General features: G+C 54.4%; 2 protein-coding genes across 6 annotated transcripts; one reads left to right on the forward strand and one right to left on the reverse strand.

Annotated features, from left to right (window-relative positions):
• The first annotated feature begins 235 nt into the window (after positions 1-235).
• Fam131a (family with sequence similarity 131 member A) lies at positions 236-9862 on the forward strand. 4 transcript variants are annotated; one of them, XM_032899975.1, is made up of 7 exons: positions 236-429; positions 1620-1681; positions 2613-2755; positions 6019-6112; positions 6281-6463; positions 6647-6763; positions 8245-9862. In XM_032899975.1, the coding sequence occupies exons 4-7, from the start codon at positions 6043-6045 to the stop codon at positions 8703-8705; spliced, it is 831 nt and encodes a 276-aa protein (XP_032755866.1). In that variant the 5' UTR covers positions 236-429; positions 1620-1681; positions 2613-2755; positions 6019-6042; the 3' UTR covers positions 8706-9862. The 4 variants fall into 4 exon arrangements, with proteins under 4 accessions (XP_032755866.1, XP_032755865.1, XP_032755867.1 ...); XM_032899974.1 differs by lacking the exons at positions 236-429; positions 1620-1681 and adding an exon at positions 1729-2031; XM_032899976.1 differs by lacking the exons at positions 236-429; positions 1620-1681; positions 2613-2755 and adding an exon at positions 2847-3206.
• Clcn2 (chloride voltage-gated channel 2) lies at positions 9794-24440 on the reverse strand. Of its 2 annotated transcripts, XM_032899973.1 has the most exons (24): positions 24008-24439; positions 20899-21055; positions 20615-20746; positions 20168-20296; positions 19947-20080; positions 19765-19842; positions 19603-19681; positions 19347-19472; positions 19164-19248; positions 18961-19062; positions 17809-17893; positions 17528-17683; positions 17147-17216; positions 16793-16903; positions 16303-16516; positions 15843-15976; positions 15486-15658; positions 15268-15382; positions 15030-15103; positions 14762-14821; positions 14598-14636; positions 14331-14435; positions 10424-10510; positions 9794-10299 (listed from the first exon to the last, which is right to left on the reverse strand). In XM_032899973.1, exons 1-24 carry the CDS (start codon positions 24086-24088, stop codon positions 10105-10107), a joined length of 2721 nt encoding a protein of 906 aa, XP_032755864.1. In that variant the 5' UTR covers positions 24089-24439; the 3' UTR covers positions 9794-10104. The 2 variants fall into 2 exon arrangements, 1 of the variants encoding a protein (XP_032755864.1); XR_004387653.1 differs by lacking the exons at positions 9794-10299; positions 10424-10510 and having other exon boundaries at positions 14361-14435; positions 14762-14921; positions 24008-24440.
• Between the last annotated feature and the right edge of the window lie 197 nt (positions 24441-24637).

The raw sequence follows: 24637 nt of genomic DNA on the forward strand, positions 1-24637 counted from the left end.
GGAGATGAGTGCTGTAGGATACTTAAGTTTCTGCTGGATTGATCCAGGCCCTGAGTTTGAAGCCCTTGTAGAAGCCGTAAGTGGGATGTCCCTTGTAAAATGACCGGCTTCTGTCCTCAGTATAGCTCCGCAGTGGACTGGAGATGCTGTGAGACCCAGGCTGTCACTGAGTGGCTGTGACGTAGGCTTGCCCCGCCTGTTCTGGGTGGGCACGGCCCCGCGCTTACGTCACCGGCCCTGTTCCCCTCTCTCGGGAGCGGCAGCAGACGCGCTGCTCCCACCCCCTCCCCTTCTCACAGGCTGTCCCCTCCCTGGTGGTGACCGCGGCCCGACCCTCTGCAAGGCGATGGCCCGGGTCCCGAGCGCGGGCTAGCGTGCCTGGGTGCCCTGCCATGGGCTGTATTGGCTCTCGGCGCTCAGCCGGTCAGGGTAAGAGGCGGAGGCCGGAGCATGGATAGGGAGTCGGGCTACACAGCTGCCAGGTGGGACCGTGGGTGGTAGGGGCGGTGAGGAGGGGGCTGGTATAAGGAGAGGGAGGAGCCTGCGTCAGGGAGGCGGGTTGGGCCAGATGAGCGTACTGCGAGGGGGCTAACTGACTCTGGCTTGTTCTGTGGCCTGCCTGCTACTGGGATTTTCCGTGGTGTACTCACCTTCTGCTTTTTGCCTGTATTCCTGCTGCTGAGTGGCTGCAGGGGCACAGCCTGGGAGCCACAGGACAACCTGCGGCCCCCTCCTTCCTGGCTCCTGGCAACTAGCCTATTGTATCTACATTCTTCATTGGCTACACCTACCTCTCTGATCTCACTGTCTTAGGAGTGGCTCTTTGCTCTGAACCTGCCTCTCCTACCTGGGTGCTATCATCCTCAGGAGTCAGCCTGCAAATGCTGGCCAAGTACCCCACCACGGAATTTTTGCCTAACACTTGCTCCAAGCTTCAGAGCCAGCTGGTTAATTAAAGGGTCTGAAGCCCCAGGTGGAGCATCTGTGAACAAATTGATAATCTCTCACGCTAACATAATTTTATTCCTATTAACCCCCCAAAACAAACAAACAAACAAACAAATCACCTTTGTCTGAGGAGAAAAAGTCCAGAGACATCATCCAGTCTTCTCATAACAGCTGAGCCCTGCCCAGGCCTTGGTTTCCATGAAGACCTGCGTGTGTGTGTGTGTGTGTGTGTGTGTGTGTGTGTGTGTGTGTGTGTGTGTGTGTATTTTGGGTGGAGTGCTTTAGCTCTAGGTCAGCCAGTCTACCTCCTATGTCAAGGAATGCGTGTGGAATGGGTCCTAGGATTTCCAAGCGGATGGCCAATCACACAGAGCATTAGTATGGTTGATATTTGAGGTTGTTTTACAAGTAAACTCTGGCTGAAATTTGTACTTCCCTTGAATTCTGGGATGTGCAGTCCCAGAAATAACCTCGTGGGTTATGAATTTGAGAAGTAGCAGGGCACTCTGTCTCTCCTGGTCTGCACGGAGTTCAAGAAATCATCCCTTCCTGTCAGGTCTCCCCTGTCAGGGGAGAGTTTAACTGACCTCAGGACTGGTCTTGAGAGCCCTGATGACGTACCAGGTAGGGCTCAGGCATAGACAGTAACTTGCCTTCTTTCTGGTTGGTAGCATTTCTGGGGACCACCAACTGGCTGAGGCCCAAGGACAGAGGCGCCTGCTCCAGCTAAAAGGTTAGTTGTGATGTACACGGCCAGTTGGCACTGTGTAAGCTAAGGGTGAGCCTCAGCTCCACAAGCCAGAGAACTTGGCGAGGTCCCTGGCACTCCCACTTCCTCAAAGCTATGAGACAGGAGTGTTCTCCTTATGTGACTAGGCACAAGTTCCAAGTGGGGAGGGGACAGGCTCAGCATCCGGGGCCAAAACAAGAATAGAACTGGAAGCTGAGCTTGAAGCAGTTCAGGCTTTGGGCTCCCTGCATCAACACAGCCAGCAATGCCTATGATTTCCGTGCTGGGCAAAATGTTTCTGTGGCAGCGCGAAGGGCCTGGAGGACGATGGACTTGTCAGACAAGTCGCAGAGGTGAGAGCACGGACCATGGTTGTGATCTGGGAAGCGATGGGAAACCAAGGAGACAGGGATACCAGAAGTGAAGAGGAAAAATCATTCTGGTTTAGATAATTGGGAAACAGACCGAGGTGGGGAGACTCGGATTGGGGCTGTTAGGTAATGGCTTACAAGAGTGGAAACTTAGAAAAATCATGGGTTTGTTGGAAAAGAATAAAGTCGTAGATCAGTTGAGATTGGTGAGAGGAAAGATGACGGGAAGAAAGAGTGGGAGGGGGGCAGTGTTGGTGGGCAAATCGCATGTACTCTCCAAGGGTTGAGAAGCTGGGAGAAGAGTTCAGGATTTACCCATGTTTGGGTTTCACCTTAAGTTCTGGTGGCAAAATAGTTGTACAGGAAGGTGTCCTTAGGGCTGCCACAAAAGGGTCCCCACAGTCAGAGCTGTGGGGTAAGGGATTTCAGGGTACAGGAAAGTACATGGTCTCAGACTGCGAGATGGGGGAGGGGCAATAAAGAATGACACCCGGTACCATGGTGAAAATGGCAGTCTTGGTAGAAGTGGGGGATGTGAACACCTTTCCCCTCCGACTCCTCAGTGGCTTCGGACCCTGCCTGGGCTGTGGAGTGGATCGAACTCCCTCGAGGTCTCTCTCTGTCCTCTCTGGGATCTGCTCGGACTCTCCGAGGCTGGAGCCGGTCCCCTCGTCCTTCTTCCGTGGACAGCCAGGACTTGCCAGAGGTGCTGCGCCTTTTCTGTGCATGTTTGGCGGGGTGTGGCGTTCACATTGAGGGTTCGTGTGACCCCTCCCCGTTCCTGCTTCACCATCCTGCTTCGGGCTCTCTTTTTCCTGCTAGCGGAGGCGCTATCCGGCAGGCCGCCCCCGCGCCGGTCTGCTCTGCTCGGCGTGGTGCCAGCGGGCTGGCTTGCTAACGCCTTCGGTGCTGACGTCAGCGCATCCCAGGCCGTATCCCGGGAGACCCTGTTGCATGGTGATGGGTTGCCAGGGAGATATACACCTTTTCTCTGGGCCAGGGCCGCAGCTGCGCGGAGCGTCGCCCGGCATGGATGGCCCCGGCTGGGGGAAAAGAGGGGAGGGAGGGAGAGCGGGCCAGGAAACACCCGCCAGGTTCTCCTTCCCACAGGCCTGGCCAGAGGCTATCGGCGCCAATCAGGAGGCCCTGTCAGTCAGGTACTGAAGGAGAGGGACGGAGGATGGGCCTGAGGTCAAGGGGCAGGTGGAGGCCGCTTGTGCCAGGTGGAACCAACCATGATGGAGGAGAATTAGGTAATGCTGGGAAGGGGGTGTGTGCCTCAGTTATGTTCAGCATAGGAAAACATTTGCTGGGGCGAATCAAAGGCGCACTAAGTCAGGTACAGGATGGATTTAGGAGCTCATATGGATTTAACTCTGACCCTGCCATCTCCTGGCTCCCTCTAGAGTACAAGGTAGTACAGATCATGGGAGGGGCCGCGGGTGAGAGTGGAGGGTGATAAAAAAGAGTAAGTCTATGGGTTGAAGCATTATTACTAAGAGACACGTGTGGCCTTAAGTTACAGGGAGCGTTTTGTAAGGCTATTTTTTCTTAAAACGTTTTGAAAACCTTCTTGGCCTAAAAAGCTAGTTCCTTTCCCTTGAGGCAGGCAGGAAGGTGAAAGAATTTGGTGGTATTAGGCAGAAATGAGCGCTGGACTTCAAGAAGGTCTGGGAAAGGCAGAAGCCTCCGTGTGGCAGAGTCCTTAAGTGCCTGAGTAACAGAGGAAGATCCTTAAAAAAAGACTATTTCTTTTTTTAAAAAAAATTTAAAACTCGTTTTAAAAAAAAGATTTGTTTATTTGTTTTATGTAAGTATGTGGTCATGGTCTTCAGACACACCAGAAGAGGGTGTTGGATTCCAGGATCCTATTACAGCTGGTTGTGAGCCACCATGTGGTTGCTGGGAATTGAACTCAGGTCCTCTGGAAGAACAGTCAGTGCTCTGAACCTCTGAGTCATCTCTCCAGCCCCCTCTTTTTAACGTTTTAAAAAATTATCTTTAATTATGTGTGTGGGTATGCCCATGGAGCCCAGAGGTGTTTGATCTCCTGGTGCTAGACTAACAGGAGTGACCTGACGTGGGTGCTGGGAACCAAACTTGGGTCCTCTGTAAGAGCAGCAAATGCTCTTAACCTCAGAGCCATTTCTCCATCTCTCTAAAAAGTTTTCTTTTTCTCTAAAACACACACATGCAAACCAAAAAAAAAAAAAAAAAACCAAAACAAAATTTTTAGTTAGTGTACAGACTATTTTTCATCATGTTTTCATTATGGCATTCTCATGCATTTATCCGTATAAACATGTATGTCTCTCTATCTCTATGTATCATTGTGCAAGTTTTGAAATGAAGACATTTTGATTCACTGTATTTTGGGAAACTGTACCTTTTATACTTCGTCTTATTCACTTGGCCCATACATTTACTTATTACTAGGCACTGTTTAAACGCTGGGCTGTAGCAGTGATCATAAAAAATTGAATTCCTCAAAGAGGCAAAGACCGATGAAGGAAAACCATATTTACACCTGGCAAGTAGGCTCTATTAATGGCTCCTTGATTGAATATAGTGACTCATTGGAGACTCTAGTGAGAGGACAGACCACTATTTGAGTAGCAGAAAGGCCTCTCTGAGGGGGTGATACTTCAGTCACAACTGGAAAGATGGGGAGTGATGGAGCATGAGAGAACAGAAGAGATTATACTGCAGGTTTCCTGGCTGAGAAAGTAAGGAGGCTAGGGATGGATGACCTGTGCTAACCTGGGGAGGCCCAAGGGGAGGCTGAAGGGAAGCAGTGGTGGGAACAGTGTCAAGGACACCTTCAACGTCTGAACAGGAGGATTTTTTTTTTTTAAGACACACACACACACACACACACACACACACACACACACACACACACACACACACACACACATATACTGTAGCTGTCTTCAGACGCACCAGAAGAGGGCATCAGATGGTTGTGAGCCACCATGTGGTTGCTGGGATTTGAACTCAGGACCTCTGGAAGAGCAGTCGGTGCTCTTAACCACTGAGCCATCTCTCTAGCCCACCAAAGATGACCTTAAGCTTCTGATTCTCTGCCTTCTGTGCCAGTTGTCACAAGGCTTGGTTTATGTGGTGCTGGGGGACCAAGTGGTGCTTTCCTGAATGTTAGGCAAGCACCATATCAACCGAGTTACATTCCCTGGCACCGTGGCTGGATTTTAGGATCAGATGTGTGCAGGCAAAGCCTAGGGCAGAGTCGATCCTGAGAAATAGAGAATGGTTGTGGGGAAATAGGAAGTTAGGAAACAAACCGAGATGCGAGGAAGAGAACATATTGCCTTGGCTTTGTTCATGCTGTGTGAGTGGGTCTGGCAGGCTATCTAGAAAGAGCTGGACATATATCTAAAAGCAGACGAAGGAGAGAGGGAAACCTTCAGGCCATGTCTGCCTTAGCTGTCTTCCTTCCCCCTTCCTTCCTTTCCTGTCTTTTTTTGTTTTCTTTTTCTTTTTCAAGGACAGGGTTTCTCTAGCTATCCTGGAACTCGTTCTGTAGACCATGCTGGCCTCAAACTCACAGAGATCCACCTGCCTCTGCTTCCTGAGTGCTGGGATTAAAGGCGTGTGCCACATCCCCAGGCCCATCCTTTCTTCAGAGGCTCTATTCTTCATATCTCCTATTGTCTCCTTCCCTGTTGGGAGCTGGGAAAGTGGAGGCTCAGCTCTGCTTTTGTTCTCTTGGGCCTCAGCCTCCATTGCTCTCTAAGAAGATAGGGGCTAGTTTGTGGACTCCAGCTCCTTAGGCCTTTCTGCATGCCAGTGGCCACTATGCCACTATCCCACATATAGGCCATACATAACATTCCATCCTAGCATTCTTCTAGCTCCCAGCACCCAGTGGGGCTTTGGTGTACGCAGAAGCATGTTGGAAAGATGGTTGTTTCTGTCAGGGGCACTGACCTTCTAATGGTGTCACTCAAGGTGAATGTTGGAGACACAGTCGCGATGCTGCCCAAGTCCCGGAGAGCTCTAACCATCCAGGAGATTGCCGCGCTGGCCAGATCGTCCCTGCATGGTACGTGCCCCACGTCTGCCCCTCCGCCCGCTCTGTCCTTCCTTCCTTCTTTTCCTCGTGTCTTGTGGGACCGATTACTGTGGGAATCTTTTCTTTGTAACCCCTTTCACCTTCTTCCATACCGGCTGTTCCTTTGCCCTCAACCCAACCTCTCGCTCCCACCTCTAGGTATTTCCCAGGTGGTGAAGGACCACGTGACCAAGCCCACAGCCATGGCCCAGGGCCGTGTGGCTCACCTTATCGAATGGAAGGGCTGGAGCAAGCCTAGTGACTCACCGGCTGCTCTGGAATCAGCCTTTTCCTCCTATTCAGACCTCAGTGAGGGCGAACAAGAGGCTCGCTTTGCAGCAGGTAGGTAGCAGGAAGGGAATTAGCCCTACAGATTTATCACAGGGCTGCTGTGTCTAATCTCACTGGATGTGGCATTGGGCTGGAGCTCTCTCTGCCCAGAGACCTCAGGGACATCTCCTGTCTGCAAAGCAAAACCCAAGTCTTAGCTCCTGTGTTGTCAGCCAACTCTGTGTCTCTCTATAGGAGTGGCCGAGCAGTTTGCTATTGCAGAAGCCAAGCTCCGGGCATGGTCTTCAGTGGACGGCGATGACTCCACGGACGATTCTTATGACGAGGACTTTACTGGGGGAGCTGATACAGGTGAGGAACATTTCACGCTGCTTCTCGGGCGAGCTCGCCTGGTAGGTGTGGTGATTCACTCCGAGCCTCCCAGAGCAACTTAAAAGTCTTCCAGACAGGAGGAAAGAGACTATCCAGGCTGACCTCGACACCATAAGGACAAAGATCCCCCGCTACACTCAGGTGGGAAAACAGCACTTGGAAATGGGACAGCTCTTTTCTGTAGGTGCTGGGCCTGTGCTCTGCTCTGTGCGTAGTGAGCCTAGGAGTTCTCAGAATAAAGGAGAAACGAGCTCAGGGAACTTGGTGCCTCTTCCCTACCCCATGGCACAGTCTTGTTTCCAGAAGAATCTGCGGTACCCTTGCCTTACCTCTTTTTTTTTTTTTTTTTTGGTTCTTTTTTTTTGGAGCTGGGGACCGAACCCAGGGCCTTTCGCTTTCTAGGCAAGCGCTCTACCACCGGGCTAAATCCCCAACCCCTTGCCTTACCTCTTTAAGAGGCCTTTGGTTGGCTGTGGCCTGGACAGACAGACGATCTGGCCGCACAGTACCCAGCACCTCACAGGGCAGCGATCCCAAGCAAACAGGAAGGCATGCTGGGCCTGGCCTCCACAGGATGCTGGCTCAGGCTCAGCGTCTTTGTATTCTAGCCTGTGGGTCCCGCTCTGGGCCAGCGCTTTCAGAGAGGGACCCCGGGGGCCTTGCAGCTGTGCTCAGCTCCTCTTTCATCTTTCATCCCTTGGACTCTGTGGCCAGCTTTCTCCGCAGCTCCTGGTGGCTGGCCTTACAGGACCCTTGCCCCCCAGTCCCTGACTCTTTGCCTTTGAAGATCACCTACTAGCTCCTACTCCTCTGCCTAATTAACAAGGTTTTCAAGGCCAAACCTGCATTTAAAGCAGGCGCAGGGGAGCTGCTGTGGTCCAGAGGGGACTGAGTTGAATGCTTAAGGCCAAGGTGGGAACTTAAGTGTCTTATGATTTTTTTTTTTTTTTGGTCTTAATTTTGAGGAAGGGTCTTCCTATATAGCTCAGGCTACTTACTATATAGCTCAGGCTACTTACTATATAGCTCAGGCTAACCTGAACATTTATTGAAAGTCTGCGTGTAATCTTTGAGCAAATTTTTAAAAAGCACGACTTTTCTGGTGGGCACAGCCCCGTGGTTAGGATGCCCTGCTTAGTGAGCAGAGCAAGGGCAATTTAGCCTTTACTGCTCTGAGTAACGAGTGACCTGTACGGTCGTATAGTAGTCTTGCATCGATTGCTTGCCTCCTCTTGATCTGATACTACAAGGCAGATATTATTAGAATTCCTAATTCGCCGAGAAAGAACTGTTGTATCAAAAACTAAGACTTGTTCAGGTTACCCAGTTCCTACTGACTCCCCTGTTAACCCCTTTCCCCACAGCTGTGATAAGGATAGAAGGGTGTTGGGGGGTCTGTATTTCCATATCGACCCACTGAAATGGGGCCAGCAAAGCTGTTTTCTTTCTTCCCTTCATAGACATGGCTGGACCTCTGGGGTCCCACCTCCAGGACCTCTTCACAGGTCGTAGATTCTCCCGGCCTGTGCGCCAGGGCTCTGTGGAACCAGAGAGCGACTGTTCACAGACCGTGTCCCCGGATACCCTGTGCTCTAGTCTGTGCAGCCTGGAGGATGGGTTGCTGGGCTCCCCAGCCAGGATGACCTCCCAGATGTTGGGTGAAGAGCTGCTCCTTGCTAGACTGCCCCCGAGCCGGGAAAGTGCCTTCCGCAGCCTGGGTCCGCTGGAGGCCCAGGACTCGCTTTACAACTCACCGCTCTCAGAATCCTGCCTTTCCCCTGCCGAGGAGGAGCCCGATTCTTGCAAGGACTGCCAGCTGCTCTGCCCACTGCCCACAGGCAGCTGGGAACGACAGCAGCAAGTCTCTGAGGTGGCCTCTTCTGGGGTCGCATCCTTAGATGAGGATGAGGTGGACCAGTGACCCAGACGTGCCCGGCGGCGGCATGTCTCCCCAGGCCGCTGCCTGGGGCGGAGCCTCTGTGGCCAAACGTGGGCTCTGAAGCTTTAGAGGGCTTCTGGGAGCACTCACTTCTCCGTTGTGTGTTTTGCATGAAAGTGTTTGGAGAGGAGGCAGGGGCCAGGCTAGGGGCGCATGTCCTGCTTCCACTCTTGGGGTTTGCCGGGGCTTGCCCGGGGCCTCTGGGGCATGGCTACAGCTGTGGCAGACAGTGACGTTCATGTTTCTTGAATCCAAAATGCCACATTTCCTCCTGGGATGTGAACCTGAGAGGGTTGTGGCTGGGCTGGGAAGGTGGAAATGGAGGAAGCCCGGCCACACATCCTCCACCCTCTCCCATGCCCCTCTCCTCTGCTTTTCTCTTCCAAGTCCATGTGCAGTGCTTGACTGAACCACCTCCCCCTGTGGGGCTGGCTCCTGCCCTGCGGGAGTCTACAGATTGAGCCGTCCCCAAAGGGTCCCCTTGCCTACCTGGGCTCTGCTGTGCTTTCCCCTCCATTGTCTCTAAACCTTTTTTTCCCTAAAGACAGGGGGCTTCTGGTCTGTTCTTTGAGCCGATCTTCTTTGGGAGGCACTGGGAATGATGAAAGAGTGTGCCCTTGCCCCTCCCTCCTTCCCTCCCCTCCACCCCGGCCCTTTCCCAGCATGGCAAGGTTGTGTGGGTACATGCAGAGTCTCAGTAGGGCGGAGCTGGAAAATGGACGGGCTCTGGTTGTTACCGAGCCGGGAGGGCCTTGTCTTTTCATAGAGGACCACAAGGGGGCCACCTGGGGAGCCCGATTTGTGCCAATGAATGGACAGCACGAGGGAGTAGCTGTCCTTGGGGGAGGAAAGAGGGTAGTGCTTTTCTTGGTAGATGGAAGGCTGTAGCCACAGTGATAGGGGGCCCTGTCCCAGGGAGGGTGTTGCAGATCAGGCAGTGGAGGCCTCTGGCAGCTCTGATATTACGGGGACACTGGGCTTGGTAGGTGGCTGCAAGGAAGAATCTCAGAGGCTTGGGCAATAGGTAAGAGGATCCAAGGTGAAGAAAATATGAGCCAATAGCACAAGTGTTCTATACATGAGTGGCTAATTAGGTGTTTATTCTATTTATTGTTTTATTAAATTAATATAAAAATCTTTGTAAATTTCTATATACATCTTGTCATTGGAGGTTCCAGTATAAACCCATTTTAGTTCTGCCCTTTTCTCAAAAGATGAGGCAGGGGCCACAGAACCCCACCTCCTGCCAGAGCATTGCTGGTCCTCCGGCTGGGAGGTGTTGAAGATGGGGGAGCTGGCAGCCCACAGCGAGGATGGCCTTAGGTTCCAGCTTCTGGTCACTGCTGCTTGCAGAAGGAAGACAGGCCATCCAGTATGGGGGTCACTGGCACTTGTCATCACTATCAGAGGGGGTACCCTCTCGTGGGAGGCCGTGGCGGGATCTCGGCCCCCAGAGTGCATGCACCTCGGTGGTCTCTGTGTCACTGCTGCTGGTGGCACTGTCCCGGAAACTGGCAAGGGGTGGCCTGACTTTTACACCCTGTGCTGTGACAGAGCCTTCAATGGCCTTCCGGAGCTGGAAAGGTAAGAGTTAGATGTGTGCCCCCTACTCAGACTGTTCCCCAGCATATCCCCTGGGGGAGCTAGACAGCTCAGATGCTATTTGGAAGTGTTAAGTGGCTTTGTCCACGTCACCTCACCTCCTTTAGGGTGACAATCCCAATGAGTCTGCCAATGCTGGTGACATAAGCATGGTCCACTCCCAGCAGTGAGAAGATGGTATGGGTCTGCAGAACAGGGAGCAGAAATACTGGGCTTGATATTCAAGGGAGCATCTCAGAATCAACCACAGGCCAAAGGGGTCCAGGGCAAACTGGGGGTGTGACAGTGGGAGGGACTGCTGGAGGGAAATTTGAGCTCTGAGAATGTTCCCGTGTCCCAAAGCTTAGAACCCAAAGTGTGGAGGCTGCTTGTATGACGCTTTCCCAAGCCCTCAGATGTGACATTCACCAGGCTTAGACATTATCTACAGTTTCCATTTGCTGTCTTGAAAACAGCTCCTGGCATTTCCTGGAATTGGTTATCTACTGTTCAGGGTACATTTACGAGCCTCTGGGCATAACAGGTGATTCAAGATGGGTGGGCCCAAGTGTCTTACGTCTTGCATACTTTCTTACACTAAATTTATGGTTAGGTCAGAACCTGGCATACTTAAGCAAGAGTCTCAGTCTTGGTGGCTCTGGGGACGGAAGCCAGGGTGTCATATATGCTGGGTATATGACACTACCCACTGAGCTGTAGTGCCAGTGGTAAGCCTCTACTTAGCCCAGGCTGACCTTGAGTTTATAACGCCTAAGTGTTGGTAGGTGTGTGCTACCACGCCCGTCCTAGAAATTCAGCCTTTGAAATCAAGTTTCTTCAATGCCTGTAATTGTCATGTAGTTAGCAATCTCTTGTTATATAAGGAACCCTACATGCTACAAATTAGCCTTGATTTCCTTGTCTTTCCCCTGGGGGGGAGGGGACATCTTTACTGTAAGATCTCCTAGCTTGAGGTCACACAATCCTCCTCACCTTCTTTGAAGGAGCTATTAAACAGTTCCGTTTTCCTGCTCATTCTTAATTGTAGTGACCTAGCAGGCAATGTGCTTTTATAGGTCTGTGTACAGCTTGTGCCTGGCATTCGCCACACTAGTCACTGCCCTACTTCTGCCATTCTGCCCAGCGCTGCCTCACTATCCTCTGGACTGAGACAATGGAATGAGTTTTCTTACTTCCTGCCTCTCCAGCTGGGCTCTGCCATTCTATGGCTTTTTTTTTTTTTTTTTTTTTTTTTTTTTTTTTTTTCGGAGCTGGGGACTGAACCCAGGGCCTTGCTTGCTATAGGCAAGCGCTCTACCACTGAGCTAAATCCCCAACCCCCTATGGCTTTTTCAAACCCAAGTAGCCCCAGCGCTCCCTGGGGTGGCCCAGCCTTGCCACTGCCACTCTGCTGTGCCTAGGTTCCCCAGGCTTTTGGAGGGAAGGTCTCACAGATCAGGATGGTCCTGAACTTGATATGTATCATGGATGCCTTTGACCTCCTGAGTGTCAGGACCGCAGGCATACAATCACCATACTCAGTTTATGCCATTCCGACTTGTAGATAGGGAAACCCAGACTGACTAATCTACTTGTTAACTTTACAGTCAGGCATGAGAGGATGAGGGTTCAGCTAGTCTTGCTGTCACCTTAGCTACCTGCTACCGCGAGGTTCCTAGAGCCTCGTGTCCTCATCCTCTGAAAGTGCCCCTCCTGAACCTGAAACGGATTACCGCTTACAACTCTCTTCATAATAGATTCTATTTTAGAATGGAATCTGTAGGATTCTAATCTTTTATGTTATCATTCCCGTTCTGTGTACTTCTGTAAGTCGTTCCTTGGAGGCTTCTCTCCTTCCTGTGGTAGTTTAAGTTTATAACAAACACCTACTTTGTTCTTTTTCATTTTAATTTAATTGGACACCAGGGAGCCCATTGGCGGGCCCACATTATGTGGGCCTGGGAACTGAACTGACAGGGGGAAGGACAACGGAGCCTTCTGAAAGAATTCTGAGAGCCTCGCCAGGAGAGCTGGGTCTTGGGCCTGACTCTGAAGACTGATGCAGGCAAATGACTTTCTTACTTCAGGCCCAGCTTGGCTACTTCCCTGGATGTGTGACTTTAGGCAGTTTACTTAACTACTTTATACAATTTTATTTTACAGCCTTCTATAATAATCGCAATGTCACACCTTTAATCCTGGCAGAGTTAGAGCCAGGTGGATCCCTGAGTTCTTTTGTGCTTCGATAGTTGCTTATGGTGAAGTTTATAGGCTGCGAGAGTGGCGTTACTGGACTACGGAATCAGTTCCAGGACAGCCAGAGAATGTGACATCACCCATCGGCTAGAGCGGCTGTGACAGTTAAGTTACATGAAGACCTTAGCATAGTGCCTGGCACGTGGCAATCGCCGAAAGCACGCCCCCATGACGTTATGTATGACAGACAATCAAGGGACTCATAGCAGGGTGTGATGGTGCGTGGCTTGAGTCTCCAGAGACCACGGCAGGCAAACTGTCACAGTTCAAGGCCTGCTTGTGCTAAATGACATCCTGTCTCTAAAAAAGAAAGATGGCTGCTGACTGGGAAAACTTGAGGTCTTGGGAAGCCAGGCTTGAAGTACAGCTTGCTGTATCTTCTCGTCCATCTCCTCTTCCTCTTCCTCCTCTTCCTCCTCTTCCCCCTCCTCATTCTCCTCTTCTTCCTCCTCCTCCTCCTCTTCTCCCTCTTCCCTCCTCTTCTCCCTCCTCCCCCTCTTTCCTCCCCTTTGTCCCCCCCCCTCCTCCTCCCCCCCTCTACTTCCTCCTCTTCCTCTTCCTCTTCCTCCTCTTCCCCCTCCTCATTCTCCTCTTCTTCCTCCTCTTCCCCTCTTCCTCTTCTTCCTCTTCCTCCCCCTCCTCCTCCCCCTCCTCTTCCTCCTCCTCTTCTTCCTTCTCTTCCTCCTCCTCTGCCCTAGCACAGCAGCTCTTCCTTGCTCATTTGATCTGAGGTCTCTAAAAGTCCCTATAAGTTCCTTTTACTGTTTTTTCTTTGTTTGGATTTCGTTTTGTTGTTTTTTGAGATAGGGTTTCTCTGTGTAGCCCTGGCTACTCTCGAAACCAGGGCTGGCCTTGAACTCAGATCTCCCTGCCTCTCCTGGGATTAAAGGCATCGGCTACCACCGCCCAGCTGTTTTGTTTTTCCTGTCTCCTTCCCACCATGGCCTCTGCTTGTAATGTATTATGTTGACTTTATAGCACAGTTTGTATCTGACGCCACCCGAGATGAAGCCCTGGGACCACTGACGCCATTACCCATCGCTCTTGTCTGTCCCCACCAGTGGAGGCTTCCACATTATGTCTGTTAAAAACGGCTCTGGCCGGGCGGCCTGCATTCCCTGCTTTTACACGGCAGCTTTCAGGTGCCCAGTGGTGCCAGCCGCCCCAGCTTTAGGACCCCCTTCATGTGTGCGCCCCATCTGTCTCCATCTATTCCTCTCTCTCCCTGTTGCCCTCTGCTGTGTGCTCTCTTCCTACCAGTTTTCCCTTGAATTGCTTGACGTTAGACTCTCTGGGGTCTGACATTCCAAGCCCCCTACTGGTGTCTCTCATCTGTGTTTATCTCTTCACTGCAGTGGCCTCATCTTCTTGACTGTTTGTTACTTGTTTATTAGATTTTCTTATCTGGCCTGTTTTTCGGCCCCTCCCCCCTTTTTTCCAGCGTGGGTGTGTATCAGCCTTGTTGGGCTCTGGCAGCCTCCTGCCTAGCTCTGACCCTGGCCTGGCCTTCTGGCTTCCACCCAGTTCAAGCTGTGTCTTTGTTGCTGCTTTGGTCCAGAATTCCACGGGGTAACTCTTGAGCAGAGGAAAAATTACGCCTGGCTCCACCACAGAGCAGGACAAGGTGAGGGAGTCCTGGCTCAGAGACGTCCATGGCCGGAAACGTTATGTTTTACAAACTGCACCAAGTGTACTGTCTCCTGCTCCTTCCGACCGCACTGTCTCGAGTCCAGACCTAGGTAGGACTATCCCATCCCTACCCTGGCCTACCTTGTGCAGAGAAGTCCGCTCCACTAGCTGGAAGGGGGCGGGGTCGATTTTGCAGTCACTGAAGTTGACTGGCTCATCTAGCTGCCGCTCTTCCCACTCTAAGATCTGAGGAAAAGAGACTGCGAGTTAGGGAGAGGGAACCCAGAAGTCCACTCCCACCTCCTCCGAAGGCCGGTTTGTCAGCCTCCCTCCCTGTGGTCCTTCCTGTTAGCTAGCCAAGATGAGGACACGCCCAGGAGGAAAGTCTAGAGTCTAATGGCATCTCACCTCCTCGGGACTCATCTCGCCTTCCAGGTCTGAGTCACTCTAGGAGGAAGACAGAGGAAGGTGGATGTACCCCTGGCTCTGGGAGGTTTGTCCCACCTAGACCCCCCCCCCACCGCCCTCCCTGCCTGGTGCTTCCCGAGCTGCAGGGGGTCGGGGGCACGTACCGCCAGGGAGATTCGGACCCGCTTCAGCTTGCGTTTGTCACAGGATTCCGACTTTTCCAACTTTGTCAGAGCCAAAGCAGAGAGGAGTTGAGGTTATAGGGAGAGGGGACGTGAAGGATGGGATGGAGCTCAGGAGGAAGGGCACACTGCAGGGACAGAGCTGACAGGAGAGCAGGAAGCAGGCAGAGTGGAAGTCATTGTAGGGTTAACCGGGAGAATCAGAAAGGGAGCTGGGCAGGCAGGAGAGGGGAGTATCTGGGCTACTCACTTCTGACGTCGACTCCAGAGGTGGACTGCCACAGAAGAGGCTTCTGAGGGCAATGCCTGCTGATTCCATGTTGCCTGTGTTCCAAACCCAAGGTCCAGAGGGGCAAGGTGGGTATGGGTAAGGTGCAGAAGGCAAGGGGGGGGGAGAGGCTTTCCAACTCCTCCCTGTCTACGAGGGTAGCCCCACTCAGCTGCAATGTGGCTCAGGCTCTGTCTGGAGTGGAGGAGAAATGGCTCACCCGTGGTACCTTCCTGGAGGCTTGTGGCGTTGCTGGGCCCTCTCTTTAGAGCAGGCTTCAGGGGCTTGTGAGTCTGCCCATGGGCTCCAGGGAAGCCTGAGTCCTCTGTGTTCACCTACATGGACAGGAAGGGGCTGAGAGACTACGGTTCAGGACCTGCGAGGCTACAAGCTGACACTTTAGGAGTGTGTGCGTGTATGGAGTCGTTTTCCCCTTACCTGGAAGCGGATGGACGTCTCGGAGCTGGGGGGGCTCTCCTGATCTGACGGTGGGGACATCTGGGCTTTCCTTAGCTTTTGCATGTGCTGCCGCCGGCGCGCTGGACTCAGCTGTGCTCCCAGTAGCGCTACCACCTGTGAGCGTTCGATGGAGCCCAGCAGAATCATGGACTCTGGGCAGAGCAAGGGAAGGGACTCAGGAGCCGGGAGCGAGAGCTTCCTACCTGCTGCCTTCTACACCCAGGCTGGAGCCCTGGACAGAGGCTATGGGAAAAGCCTCATTCTGGGCTTCTTAATCCTTCCTGAGCTGTGCTCCTAGGAGACACCCATAACACCGGGGACCCCTCTTGGTCTCACCAGGTGACTCCACTAGGGCCAACATACGGCCCTTGGTTCGGTGCAGTGCCAGTCGCAGGTCCCGAAAAGTGCAGCTGAGGGCTACATGGGGTACATCCCGTACCATGATGTCCTCTACTCGTACCCGGTACTGCCTGGAGATGGAACTGGGCAGTCAGTGTGTGCTCAGCATGGAACACTGGCCCAGGGTGTCATGGTGTCATGAGGATGGCTGAAGAACCAGTGCGGGGGGGGGGTAGGAGTGGAGGGCGCACAGGGCAGTTAGTATTCTCCACCCTCCTCTCGGGTTGGGTCAGTAGAGGCCAACTACAGACCCCCCAGGGTGAGGGCAGTCCTAATGCAGGGCAAAATAGTTAGGCTCTCAGCCCTACTGGTAAGGGACCTCGCTGGAGGTGGGGCTCAAGGGTCCTGGGAGGCCTCCCCCCCCACTCCCACCCTCTTTGCACTGGGCCCTCCATACTGGTGGCGGCCCCAGCCCAGCTCAGGCAGGTAGGGCAGCTTCTTGATGCGGATGATACTGTCATAGAGGGAGGGCTGCAGGCTCTGGGCAACGGCATTCGCCAGGATGACAGCAATCATGACCGGCAGAATGTGGGCGATCTGGCCGGTGAGCTCGAAGACAATCACTGCTGTGGACACTGTGTGTGTCACTGCTCCTGCAAGTGCAGCTGCCCCTGGAAACAGCCATGCCCAGTCTCCCAAGGATGCTCAGTTACCCGGGATACTTTCCCTTCCTTCCCCATGGTCTCTGGGAGCCTCTCAGGGTGGTCCCATACAGTACTTGGGCCTGCCAGCAGGGGGCACCAGAGCCCCACAGTCTGGCTGGGCCAGGGTCTCCAAATGCAGGTATGGACTGGGGATACCCCTGAGAGTTTAAATACACGTCTATCATGTGCAATACCCTGGGTTTGAGCCCCAGCACCACGAAGCAAATAGAACTGGGTGCATACCGACCACGGCATAGCCTCCAGGTACAATCCGGTAGGTACTGCTATCTGTGTGAATCCCATCTGGGAACCAGGCAGCCATGCTCTCGCCCACCAGCCGGCCAAATGCTGCTCCTTCAGGGAGGGTTTTAGGAAGAGAGAGAGGTAGTGGGGGGGGGACACTAGGAAGAGAGGAGGGTCAGGGGAGTAGGGGAGGGGCCGGTGGGTCATTTAGTAAAGGGGTAGCAGTCCCCCTACGGGAGTTGGGGTTGGGGCAAGAGTTGGGTCAACACCCACTCCTGGGCAGAGAAGGCTCCACAGGCCATAGCCAGAGGGTAGGGAAGGGGCAGGCTGGGAGGCAGGCAGAGGCAGACTCACCAATGACAAAGACAGGCATGAAGGCACCACAGGGCACTGGGATGGTGGTGGCCAGTGCAGACATCCAGAACTGTAGGCAGCACGGGTTCAGAACAGAGGCCTCAGGGAAGCAGGCCTTACTCACCTCTCAGCACAATCCTAGCCCAGAATCCCCAGAGGCGAAGAGAAAAGAAAGGACTCTAGAACTAGATGGGTTGGGTTCAAGTCCTCACATCTGACCAACTGTTCGGACAGTTACCACTTGTCTTTTGACTCACCATCTCTAAACACGGGGACAGGAGTCCCTTTCTCACAATATTCTGATTCATGGTGGGTGCTGGAGTGGTTAGCGGCCTGGGTAAATAAACGTCAGGGGGTCCATAGCCGTGGAAGGAGTCTCACCTTCATGAGGATGAAGATGACCAGAGTCAGGAAGACGTTGGCGCGCGGTGGGCTCCAGGCCTGTGAAATGCTGGGTACTTCTAGATCCTCTACCAGGCCCTGGCGGACCCATGTCCGGTTGTCAAACAGTGTGACCAGGGTCTCTTTCTGTGAGAGCTACGGTGAACACAATGCTTTAGGTTTGGGGCACAGGACCCCAGGAAGGAGCTCATGGGAACAAGGGATCCCAGTCATGCTGCTGGGGGCTGGGGTGTGCGTGTCACAAGTCCCATAGAGGCTACCTGTCCGGCCATGAACTGTCCAAAGCCAGGGGGGAAGGTCAGAGTGGAGATGAGCAGAGTCACCAGTGCGGGGAAGAGCAGCCGTCTAGAGGTAGAGGGGTTACAGAATCAGACAAGAGACACGTCTCCCATAGGTCAGGAGCTCTTGCTTATCTCAGGACTAAGCTCAGGGCAGAGCCTAGGCCTTATCAAAGCACAGCGCCTGGGGGGGGGGTAGGGCCTTTTTACTGTGTTTGATGCCACAGCTCCAAGGGTGATGGTGGACTGGGATTATTGTAAGAGCTGGTGGCAGAGGGCTCCTTCGCTGACTCCGGAGGTGGCAGCAACGGCAAACGTGTTGAGCCCCTTCTCGGACAAGCCTGTGACCACCTCTGCTCTCAGAAACCCCAGCTGAAGGGCAGGTGATATGCAGGCTTAAAGATGCCTTTGCCACTCTTTGCCCCTCTGTGGTGACTTGAGAGACAGCAGTGTAAGCTGGGGGGCAGGCAGCCTTTGACCCTCGCACTGGGAGGCAGAGGCAGGTAGATCTCTGAGTTCAGGGCCATCCTGGGCTATCTAGAGTTCCAGGCCAGCCAGGGAAGGCAGTGTGGAAGGAGCCAAGGGCACGCATACAGTCACCAGAAGTCCTGTAGGGAACAGCTCTCATGTCTCAGATACCGTCACATTCCCAGTTCTCCCGCTCACAGTGGAAAGAGCTGTGCTCGGAAGATAACTCATCCATTCACACCAGTCACAGGGTAAACTGAGGTACAAACACTATCTGCTATCTGGACCAGGCCTGAGGACCTAAGTAAACCTTGGCCTTTTATCCCAAGTCCCCAACCAGTGCCTAGGGTTCAGAAGTAACCATTTCCAGCTGGTTTCCCAGAATCAGCACGAGGACACCAAAGGATTTTCCAAGCGTAGCAGCCTTTATGTTTTCACTTGAGAGAGACATAGTATCACGCTGTAGCCACAGATGGCTTAGAATTTGCTACAATTCTCCGGCTTCAGCCTCTGTAGTGCTGAGATCATAGACCTGTAGTACCCCACCTTGCTAAAGCGCCTGATTTTGACTGGGTCTCTGCTTCGGATCCTCAGTGCCTCCCTCTCTCCCCATGTGGTCCTTATACAACCCAGAACAGTCTGGAGAGGAGTCTGTGGCCAACGTACTTCTTCATGAGGAAGCGGTTGATGGTTTTTTGCTTCCGCATCACCTGGACAATCTTCCGGTTCAGGTAGACAAAGAGGGCTCCCCCGAAGCCACTAGCAATACTAAAGAAGAAAGAAGTACAGGAGTAGAGTTTCCATGAGAAGTACATGCCTTTTCATAGAAACCTCCTTCCTGACCTACGCCCTCCCCATTAGCTCCTTACCCAATGACAGCAAAAGCTGGCAGCTCCTGCAGGTCAAAGGGGAAGTCGAGTCGGAACCGAGTTTTGAAGAGAGCTGTGATGGTTTCTAAAGGGAGAAGTATGTGGGTGTGAGGGTCGGCGGGAGGAGGTCTAACTTGTGTCCCACTTAAATAACCTTGGATCCCCCGCCCCTACGATTCCCACCTTCATCACGGTTCCACACTGCCAAGACCCGAAAGATGAAGGCACTGAAGGTGGCCGCAAAGAAGCCCCGCCAGTAGTTCCTAACAGCGAAGAAGGTGGAGGTGACCTCAATGCTGAATAGGACCCCTGCAGGGGGGCAGAGGACAGCGCCCTTGAGGCCAGGGTCTGACCTATGGACTCAACTCCCAGAGGAAGAGGGTACAGGACGAGAGGCCAGATGTAGGGCCCAGGCTGTGCTGACTGGAGCCCCGCCTACCTCCGATTGGTGCAGCAAAGCAGCAGCCCACTCCTACTGCGCATGCGGCAGCTAGCATCTCTGTGTTCCGGGACTCGTTCTGGCAAGGGTGGGGTCGCAGTGTCAGCTTGGGCTCAGCAGCCCACCTTCCCCTCCCCTAGATCCCTAGGACTTTCCTCTTACCTCATAGATACCCCCAAAGAGGGAGAGGAACTTGCTGAGAAGGGCAGCACACATGCTGGCAATGTGCACAAAGGGTCCCTGGAGGTAGGGGTTGGGAGTGAGTAGGGACAGGACTTGCTGGACCTTCGCCTGGCCTTTTCTTCCAATGGGAGGGACTCCTTCATTCCCCAACCTGCAATTACCTCCTTGCCAAGGGGCATCCCACTGCCCAGGGCACAGGTCAGCCCGATGACCTTAGCTACAAAGGTCTTGAGGGTGAGGTACTCTTTCAGCACCACTCCCCGAAGGATGGTTTTCATCTCCGGGATGCCAGACCCTGCAGAGATACATGCCCAGGAGAGTCATTTGATGGACGCCGTTCCGTTCCGGAAGCTTGAGCCTCCCCCAGCTCCTCCTATCCTACCAACAGCCTGCGGGGCCAGGATCTGGGTGAATCCGGCAGAGAAAGTGATGAGGACGACAGGGTAGGTAACCCAAGCCAGGTACTGGAGTAAGATGTTGGTGTTTAAGCCCCGGGACATCCATTGCTGAGCTGTGGGTAGAAGACATGCTCGCTGGGCTTCCAGTGCACACACACCCGCACCTTGCCTGCCACTGGGACACAATGATAAGACAAGTGTCCAGAGCGGGGACAGAGGGGAGGTTCTGGAAGGCATTTACTGGGACAAAGCGCGTCGCAGATAAGACAGTTGTCGTGGGACGGCAGGGAGGTGTGGCATGTGCAAGTGGCAGTCATTATTGCCTGGAGATGGGCAGTCAGACTGGCCGGAGAAAGTGGCCAGTAGCCAAGTTACCTAAACAACTGTGGCATGCAGGGAGCAGGTCGGCCCTCCCCAGCCTTTGCCCTCACCCTGTAGACAGACAGCGATGGCATAGTCCATGGCCCAACTGACCAATGCCATGAGGAGCCCCAACAGGACCAGGAAGATCCAGTCTTCACCGACCCTGGACACTAGGAACTTGTGGCAGCGTACAGAACAAACTGGAAGCAAGGAAGGGAAGATCCGTGAAGAAGCTGGTACCATGTGTTCCTACTCTGTACCCCGCTTCTCCCCATCCCCCGTGGCCAGCTCTAATGGTCTTTGTCTTCCTCAATATAGAACATCCGGGTCCCTGCCCCAATCTGGATCTTACTGCGACATCTGGCACATCGGCTCTGTCCATATTCTAGGAGCTCTGGGGTAGCCCGGGCAGAAGGGGACCCCTTCCAGGGCTCAGGCCCTCCCAGGCGAATCCGAGCAGCTTCCTCTTTGGCAAAGGCCCCGAGTTCCTGAGTATACCGGCCATACATCTGGAGCAATGGACAGATGTGGCATAAGCCTCAGTGGCTGAGGTGGGGAGACAGAGTTTTCCTGGGTTTTGACCCCGCCCCTCGCTCAGCTCCACACCGTATTTGACCCCCGCCCCTCGCTCCAGCTCCCACCGTATTTGCCCGCCCCCTCGCTCAGCTCCACACTATTTGACCCCGCCCCTCGCTCAGCTCCCACACTGTTTTGAGCTCCCCCGATTTTCCCCCGCTCAGCTCCCACTGTATTTCACCCCCCCTCGCTCCAGCTCCCACACCGTATTTGACCCCGCCCCCTCGCTCAGCTCCCACACCTGTATTTGACCCCGCTCCCCCCTCGCTCAGCTCCCCCACTATTTGAGCCCCGCCCCCTCGCTCAAGCTCCACTGCATTTGACCCCCCCCGGCCTCAGCTATTTGACCCCACCCCCTCGCTCAGCTCCCACACTGTATTTGACCCCGCCCCCTCGCTCAGCTCCCACACTGTATTTGACCCCCCTCGCTCAGCTCCCACACCGGGGATTTGACCCCACCCCTCGCTCAGCTCCCACACCATCGCCCCCCCCTCGCCTCAGCTCCCACCAGATTTGACCCCCCCCTCGCTCAGCTCCCACACCGTATTTGACCCCGCCCCTCGCTCAGCTCCCACACTGTATTTGACCCCGACCCCTCGCTCAGCTCCCACACTGTATTTGACCCCGACCCCTCGCTCAGCTCCCACACCGTATTTGACCCCGCCCGCCCTCAGCTCAGCTCCCCACGTATTTGCCCCGCCCCTCGCTCCAGCTCCCACACCATGTTGACCCCGCCCCTCGCTCAGCTCCCACACTATTTGACCCCGCCCCTCACTCAGCTCCCACACTATTTGACCCCGCCCCCTCGCTCAGCTCCCACACTGTATATCCCATCTTGAATCCAGTTTATACTCAGGCTTGGGAGTGTGGGAACAATGCACACTGCAGACTGTGGGGGCTGTCCTGGCCAGAGTGATGGGGACAGACAAGGTACAGGGACACAACTCTGGGGGTGGCAGAATAATTGGTCCTCTTCCAGAAAGTCAGGGGTGGAGCGGGAAGGAAGGGTCCAGAGGAGGGAAAAGATGAAAAAACTTAAGGCAGTCTAAAAGTGGGAGGAGCGAAGGTCAGAGAATGAGGGATGGTCAAGGGCGCATGTGCAACAGCAAGAGCCTGGTGGGGCTGAGGGCAGCAGAGCTGGGCCGCGGAGGTCCCAGCTCCAATCCTTATCACGTTCCTGCTGGGCCTCTGGCCTGTGACCAGCCCAGCTGCACCCTTCCCACCCACCCTAATCCCCTTGTCCTCATTCTCTACTCCCAAACCCCCATTAGCCTGTCGGCCCAGCTGAACTGGAAAGCCTCTTTGGGTGGGTAGACAGTGTTGGGTGGCCTCAGTCCTACTCTGGAACTGCACTTGGAGACAGTGACAGGTCAGAGGGACCACTGCCGAGGCTGTAGATGGCGAGGCTGTGACTGTGTTATGGCTGGACCTGCCAAGCCGGGCGTGTGTTGGGGGGTGGGGAGGAGTAGATTCTGGCTGCCACCCGCGGAGCTTCAGGACACAAAGGGCTCCTGTTGGGGTTGGGGTGGTGGGGGGGAGGGAAAGATAGAGACACAGGGTGAGACAGAAGAAAGGGCGAAGCAGGGGAAGAGGAACTTCAGAGGAAAGGCAGAAGGGAGAGTCTAGGGAAAGCAAGGCAGTGTCCAGAGCAGGGAGGAGGAAGAGTGTACAGAGAAACACAGCAGGTGGGAGGAGGTGAGGGCAAGACAAAAGGGTAGGAGGGGAAGTGGGAGAGGCCTGAGCAGGGAGCGCTTGACCCTGAGAACTCATTCCACAGACACAAGGAGATGGGGCAGCCGCTGGTGCGAAAGAGATAGCATTCAGAGGTTAGGTGCCTGGCTTCCGTGGCCAAATGCCCCTCTCCTCGACCTGTGGATTGACAGGATATTGGCCATCTCCAACAAAAGGGCTTGTCTGCACTATGGGCACTGTATTCCCATACCCACCACCTCTCCCAGTCATCCTGTTTCACAGTCCCTGGTAATTGGGCACCTCTCTGACTCAGTTACAGCCCAGGCCCTCTCCAATAGAGGTTCCTCCCTGCCGCCCTCCCGGGCAAATTCCAGCCTAAGCTGATAAAAAAAAAAAGGAGCCATAGGGCCAGCTTCTTTCTTTAGGGCTTGGATCCCCCCCCCACCCCCTTTACTCTAGTGACATGATGGTGAATGGCTCTCCAGCAATGGTGGCCATGAGTCATCTCAAAGCTCAGGACCCCTGCTTCTTATGAGGTCAAGGGACACTTCATGGGTGTGGGTGGTGGTGATGGGGTACCTGGCTAGATCCAGCTGGAACAAAGGTTTCAGTTCTCACACCCATTCCTGCTTCCTGCATCAGCCCTAAAGCTTCAGTGCCCAGGGTGGCAAAAACCACCTAAGCCACCTTTCCCAACAGGGTCGACTGAGGAGTTCTGGTCAATGTTGGGCCTTGAGCCATTAAAAGCAGGGGTTGGGCTTGGTTTGCTCACTTGCCTACCGTCTTTATGCTCAGCTTAGTACCACGTACATAGCAGGGACCCAGGAAGGGTGTTGAATGTGGACAGACATGTGGAGAAAGTTCAGAGGTATAGATGGTGCTCAGAAAGAGCACTGGGTGCTATAACTTGGCTTCGAGTGATAAGAAAACAAAAAAGTGTATGCAGAAGAGGGTAAGGGTAAGGACACTTGGGCCAAGCACCTAGTGTCATTGTCTCCTGCAGGCCACCAGTCTCAGTCAGAAATCAGCAAGCAGCTTTCCAACACCCCGAATCTACAGCCTGGGGGATCCCGAACCTCAGTTTCCACGGCCGAGGAAGGCTGGGGCCGGGTTAGGGTAGGCCGCCTGTCTTCACACTTTCCAGGGCAACCTGAAGCAGTGGTACGGGAGCGCAACCCTTGGGTTTCACTTACCAGGGTCTGCTCGTACTGCAGCGCTCGAGGCTCCATCCCTCCCCCCGCCACCGTCGCCGCCGCGGCGGTTGCGGCCGCCATCTCGGTGCACTGTCCTCTTGCCTCCTCTTGCTTCTCGGGCTCTGGCCTTGACTCAGCTCCCGGCTCGCTGAGCCCGCGCCCGCACCCGTCCTGTCCCCTTAGCCCGGGCGGCCGAGTGCAGAGTGCGACCGGTCCCCGGGCGCGCGCCGCAGGCTCAGCCTCCCGCTAGCGAACCCTCCTCGGCGGGCGGGCCGAGGGCGGTGCCCTGCTTGCTGCTCCGCCCCGGCCCATCTGCAGGGGCGTCCCGGCCCGGCCGGGGTCTGCATTGAGGCCGCCTCCTGGTCTGCGGAGAGGCGGCAGGGGGCGCTTGCAACACGATCTCGCACCCCTTCTCCACGGAGGCCGGGGATTGACCCGGCCCCTTGAGGGTGCGGGGGCCGGACGGGGGCGGGTCTGCTGGCACGTGGTAGGGACGGGCGCTCCCGCGGCTGCGGCGTTGTGCGGGAGGGGCTGGAGATGTGGGGACTCTTGGACTTGGGTAGGGGTCTACTGAAAAAAGCTAATTCGGGCTCTCTAGACCAGACCGGGGCAGCCTCTGCTTCGCACTTT

Source organism: Rattus rattus, chromosome 4 (assembly GCF_011064425.1).
Source record: "Rattus rattus isolate New Zealand chromosome 4, Rrattus_CSIRO_v1, whole genome shotgun sequence".
NCBI classification, from domain to species: Eukaryota; Metazoa; Chordata; class Mammalia; order Rodentia; family Muridae; genus Rattus; species Rattus rattus.

Coding starts and splice junctions, on each gene's coding strand:
- Fam131a (XM_032899974.1), top strand. CDS start 1,944: ATGCCTATGATTTCCGTGCTGGGCAAAATGTTTCTGTGGCAGCGCGAA. Junction 6,113..6,280: donor GGCCAGATCGTCCCTGCATG/GTACGTGCCCCA, acceptor TCCCACCTCTAG/GTATTTCCCAGGTGGTGAAG. Junction 6,464..6,646: donor AGAGGCTCGCTTTGCAGCAG/GTAGGTAGCAGG, acceptor GTCTCTCTATAG/GAGTGGCCGAGCAGTTTGCT.
- Clcn2 (XM_032899973.1), bottom strand. CDS start 24,088: ATGGCGGCCGCAACCGCCGCGGCGGCGACGGTGGCGGGGGGAGGGATG. Junction 20,747..20,898: donor CCGATGTGCCAGATGTCGCA/GTAAGATCCAGA, acceptor CCTTGCTTCCAG/TTTGTTCTGTACGCTGCCAC. Junction 19,249..19,346: donor AGTGTGGAACCGTGATGAAG/GTGGGAATCGTA, acceptor TTCTCCCTTTAG/AAACCATCACAGCTCTCTTC.